The 5,839-nt window shown below is 32.1% G+C and overlaps 1 protein-coding gene across 1 annotated transcript; it reads right to left on the bottom strand.

Moving 5' to 3' along the window:
- Window positions 1-3,891: 3,891 nt before the first annotated feature.
- Window positions 3,892-5,475, bottom strand: LOC127097053 (galactinol synthase 2). Its single transcript, XM_051035567.1, has 4 exons — window positions 5,081-5,475; window positions 4,687-5,007; window positions 4,464-4,598; window positions 3,892-4,383 (listed from the first exon to the last, which is right to left on the bottom strand). The coding sequence occupies exons 1-4, from the start codon at window positions 5,402-5,404 to the stop codon at window positions 4,186-4,188; spliced, it is 978 nt and encodes a 325-aa protein (XP_050891524.1). The 5' UTR covers window positions 5,405-5,475; the 3' UTR covers window positions 3,892-4,185.
- Between the last annotated feature and the right edge of the window lie 364 nt (window positions 5,476-5,839).

The following is a 5,839-nucleotide window of genomic DNA, read 5'->3' as shown; positions in this document are numbered from 1 at the left end:
TGTCTAATACGTCAGGAGTTCTCATAGAGTACATGAATAGAATATTCCATATGTACTTAGACCATCTTGTGGTTGTATTCATCGACGATATTATGATATGTTCAAATTCCAATGAAGAACATGTGGAGCATCTGCAGAATTTGAAGGATAATAAGCTATATATGAAGTTTTCTAAGTGTGAGTTATAATTGAAGGAAGTGAGTTTCCTTGGTCACGTGATTTCTAGTGGTGGTATTGTTGTGGATTCATCGAAGATCAATGCGGTGTTGCAATGGGAGACTCTAAAGTATATTATTGGGATATGAAGTTTTCTTGGTTTGCTTGGTTACTACAGAAGATTCAACAAAGTATTTTTAAAGTTGGCATTACTTTTGACTCAGTTGACTAGAAATGGCCAGGCTTATGTGTGGAGTGTCCAGTGTGAAAAGAGTTTCCACGAACTCAAGAGGAAATTAATTTCAGCTCTAGTTTTGATTTTACAGAGCCCAAAGTGAATCCTTTGTCATGTATTGTGATGCTTCGAAGATGGTTAAGGGTGGTGTGTTGATCCAAAATGGTCAGTTTGAGGCTTATGCTTCTAGACAGTTGAAATTTCATGAAAGGAATTATCCTACGCATAATTTGGAGTTAGTAGCCGTGGTGTTCGTATTGAAAATTTGGAGGGTTTATCTGTTTAGTTCCACATTTGAAGTGTTTAGTGACCACAAGAGTTTGAGGTATCTATTCGATCAGAAAGAGTTGAATATGAGACATGTGAGATGGCTCGAATTCTTAAAAGATTGTGATTTTGATTCAAGTTACCATATTCGAAAAGCCAATGTCGTAGTTGCTGCATATGTCGATGCTTATGGTTTGAGAGTTAGAGTTGATCGAACAGTTCAGAGACACAGGTTTAGTGTGTGAGGATACTTCTAACAGTGTGAAGTTGGTATGTTGAAACTGACTAGTGGTATTCTTGAAAAGATCATAGAAGGTTAGAAAGTCAATTTGGGATTGGTTGACCGACTGGTATTAATCAATCAAGGTAAAGGAGGTGATTTCAGGATCAACGAGAATGGTGTGGTGCGTTTTAAAGACATAGTTTACGTATCTGATACCATAACTTAAGAAGAGTATTCTTAAGGAAGGTCATAGAAGTGGTCTGAGTATTCATCATGGTGCTACTAAGATGTACCAAGACTTGAAGAAATTGTTTCGGTGGCCAGGAATGAAGAAGGAAGTAACTAAGTTCGTTTATGCTTGTTTGACTTTCCAAAAGTCAAAGTTTGAACATCAAAAGTCTTTGTGTATGATGCAACCGTTGAGTATTCCAGAGTGGAAGTGGGACATCATTTTCATGGATTTTGTGACAAGTTTTCCGAAGACGACGAAGGGACGTGATTCCATTTGGGTGATTGTTGATAGTTTGACTAAACCGACTTATTTTGTACAGATTAATATTGGCTATCCTTTGCAGAAGTTGGCTGAGTTATGTATTAAGAAGGTTATTAGCCTGCATGGTATCCCATTGAGCATCGTGTCAGATAGAGATCTGACGTTCATGTCGTGGTTTTAGCAGAGTTTGTAGGAAGCTTTGGGTACTAAGTTGAAGTTGAGTTCTACTTATCCTCCACAGACGGCCGGTCAGACGGAGAGGACTATCCAATCTTTGGAAGATCTGTTAAGGGTTTGTGTTCTAGAAAAAGGAGGTGCTTAGGACAACTACTTGTCGCTGATTGAGTTCACTTACAATAACAATTTCCATTCAAGTATTGGAATGGAAACGTTTGAAGTGTTGTATGGTAGGAGGTGTAGAACACCTTTGTGTTGGTATGAATCGGGTGAAAGTGTTGTGCTTGGACCTGAGATAGTTCCGCATACTACTGAGAAGATCAAGATGATCCAAGAGAATATGAAAGCTTCGCAGAGTCGTCAAAAGAGCGATCATGACAAGAGGAGGAAAACACTTGATTTCCATGGGGGAGATCATAACGGTTGGTTCGGCGTGGTGGTATCCGTGTTCTAACCATTGTGCTAGGTGTTTTTCGTAGTGGTGTCATTCACAACATACTCCTTGCAATTTTCTTTCACATTTTTGTTGATGTGAAATCGACAAAGCAAATTATATGTCCTTGAAAATATTGTTTCAATTGCTTTCATCAAAGCAAGATCTCGATTAATTAAAATCACTTATGGTCATAACCCTTACTTAGTAAACAACTATTTCAACTTATCCAATACCCAACAAAAATTATTTATTTGCTCATATTCCATATAGGCAAATGCAACAACAACTGTTAACTTAGTTGATGTCATACCAACTACTTCAAACAAAGATACTTATTTGTATTGTACGTACTTTCCATAATCAACACACTAGAAAACATATTCAACAACTTCACTGATTCTGGATGGACCCAAAAGATATCTCTCACAACTTCTGACTCATCTTTTTTCCTACTCCAACAACCATAATTTGAATCCTCCATCATCTTAAATAAATGTTGCATTTCTGTTCTAGGACCCCTGATATCTTTTTGAATCTTACTATTATGTTTATATATTTGTGTGATCCGAGTCACATTCTCTAGATCTCATTCTTGCAATGACAACAATATGTGTCTTGGTGGAACATGACGTTTTGTCAAATCAACAATATGTTATTGATCATCAGCATTAAGTCGACCTACAAACGAACGACCTTCAAATCTACCTTGTAAACCATGGTTGTGAAATCCACATTTTACGTCAATCTTCCAAACAGAAGAATCTTTTGACGGTGTTGACCTAATTTTGAATGGATAACCACATTTCTCGGTGGCACTTTGTGTTTCACTATCTCAGTAGTATCTACACATGTCTGATTTTTATCGCATATCATTAAAGGAATATCCATACATGCTAAATATAAATGTAACTACAAATAATAATAATAAAAAAAACATTCTGGAACACTTAGCCGTAAGAAACTCCGTTACTTAAAGTTCATTACCAGAACTCTTACTAGTAAGTTATCCGGTTATTGAAAAACATAAATCAGAAATTACTTCTTGAAGTTATCCAAATAAATATTATGAACCGAATGACTAAACAAAAAATTATCGTGTTAATTTCAACTACTTGAATGAATAGTAAAAAATTAAAATATTAAAGTGAAACTAAGTATATATTTGAATCTATTAAATATATCTAATATATATATATATATATATATATATATATATATATATATATATATATATATATATATATATATATATATATATATATATATATATATATATATATATATATATATATATATATATATATATATATATATATATATATATATAAGATGTAATATGATATAATATTTTAATCTTCTATAATTTGTCACATTTAATATTAACTATTAATTTTTTTTCTCATGATGATTTATTAACTCATTTTAGTTTATTGATATCAAGTTACTCGTTTTAATTGAGCATTCAATTATTTATATAAAAACAATTAACTTAAAAATTAAGTTAAGTTGTTTATTATATAAAGGAACACATATATAAATATCCCTCGTAGAGTTAATAAATAAAAAATAATTTTATAATAACAAAAAATAAAACTTATTTATTTATTTTAGTAAGACGAAAAAATAAAATTATTTACAACCCATTCTTTTAGAAGTATAACTCTAAAAGGTTATTATTTAATTGAATAAAATAGTGATTAAAATTACACATCTTAATATAAAAAAAACTAAAAAAAAATATCAATGTAAGTTAGAGTATGTAAAACTAAAAAAAATATCAATGTAAGTTAGAGTATGTGAAGATTCTCACCTATATATATATATATATATATATATATATATATATATATATATATATATATATATATATATATATATATATATATATTACAAATGAAAACACATTCTAAAACAAAAATATCCATTCATAATAGTAATGATAATTAATTACAGCTCTGAAATGGCATACCATACAAGAAAAACAGAAACTAGTAAGGACTATAAAATTAATTAAGGTCCTCCAAATTAGTAAAAACTATAATTAATAAAACTTAAAAATGAAAACAAAAACTAACAAGGACTCCTAATAAAAATTTAAGCCCTTGAAATTATTCTTTAAAAAAACTTAAATTATGTTTGATCCCCTAGCAAAAAAACTATCCCAGAAGATCTTGCAGTTCATAAGTAAAGCACACTAATTAAGCAGCGTTTGGCGCGCGGACAAAGTTGAAACCACCAGCTTCCAAAATTGCTGATGTTAAGCGATTCGTATTAATCGCTTCCTTGTAATCCAAACTTTCATCTTCATACACCTCCCACCACTTCTTCACCAGCATCTTTATATCTTCTCTCTGCATATTCTCCTCCACACCAGTGTACCTCCAAGGCTTAGAACCCTGAAATTAACCCAATTTAAGAAAATTAAATTTTAAGTTGTAATTATAGAAGTTGTAATCGTTAAATATTGAAAACTTACAGCTGCACAATAATGAACAACTTTAACTTTTTCAAGCTCAACATTCTCAGGATGACGCCACAACATAGCCAGCACAAGATTATAAACATTAGGAATTGGCTTATACTTGTCATTGAAATACATATTCAAAAAATCCTGCAAAACATGAATAAAAAGTTATTAAGCACACTTCATAATCCAATTAAGTCACAATTTTTAGTAACTAATTAAACATTAATATTACCTGTTCAGCAAAGGAAGTTGGTTTATTCACTTGAAGTTTTTGAAGAAGATCATGATAAGTATCCATATTAGGTTCATAAACAAACATGCCAGCATTGAAGTAAAGAGGTGGTTTGGGACCAACACTACTAGGCCATTCAACCTTGTCGGGACATTGTTGACAGTATCCGATTTCATATTGCTTGGAGTGACCCCATGTGGCCTCACAAAAACAATCCATGACAGCATAGAAATAGTTATTTGGCAAGTCAAATAAATGGTCAATGTTTTCGAAAACTTGTATATCACCGTCAAGGTAAATCATCTTCTCATATTCCTCAAACTGTAAAATTGAAATTTGTAATTAGAATATGATTACACAGTATAATAATTCATCAGAGTTTATATATACTTACAGCCCAAATACGAAGTTTGGAGTAGTTGATAACATAATAAGCCATAGCAAACTGAGTTTCGTTCTCAGGTGGGTAAACAGGTTCGATCTCTCTAACAATGCAACCTTGTGAGATGAGAATATTCCGGTGTTCCACCGGAACATCAGGCAACACTGCAACCACAAGAGGGTACATGGTTTTCACCTTACGGAGACCTTTTGCTAAACCAACAACACCTTTCACATAGTCGCCGTTTCCGGCAAGAAACGTGACAAAAGCACGTTTTGCAGTCTTAGTTTGAGAGTCGGTGACGGTGGTTGCAGCAGTTACAATATCAGGAGCCATTGTTTCAGTGAGAAAAAAGAATGTTTGTTTGGTGATTGTTTTGAATATTGATGTTGGTTGTGTTGGTTTCAGAAATGGTTTGGTTGTTTATATAGAGCTTTCGAGGGTATTGTTGACATTACGTACTCAGTTTTAATCTAACGGTTAAAGAGGTGATCTTGGAATTATACGGTGGTGGACGATTGCTTTCCATTGTATTAAATAATTAAAGAAAAAAAATTCTATAGTTATAAAGTTGATACTAAGTTTTGCATAATTTGATTAAGTATTAATTAACTACTATTAGCAGATGTTAATGGTTTGATTTTAATAATAAAGTCTTGATCATTGCTACTGTTTCGTGTTAATAAATTTCCCTTTTACAATTTCTTGTTGATATTATTTTAGTTGCATATGTTTTCCTTGTTGATTAATTCCTTGCTAATTAACTCAACT

This window comes from Lathyrus oleraceus, chromosome 6 (genome assembly GCF_024323335.1).
Source record: "Lathyrus oleraceus cultivar Zhongwan6 chromosome 6, CAAS_Psat_ZW6_1.0, whole genome shotgun sequence".
In the NCBI taxonomy this organism is placed as follows: Eukaryota; Viridiplantae; Streptophyta; class Magnoliopsida; order Fabales; family Fabaceae; genus Lathyrus; species Lathyrus oleraceus.
This window is presented reverse-complemented; position numbering and strand designations above follow the sequence as displayed.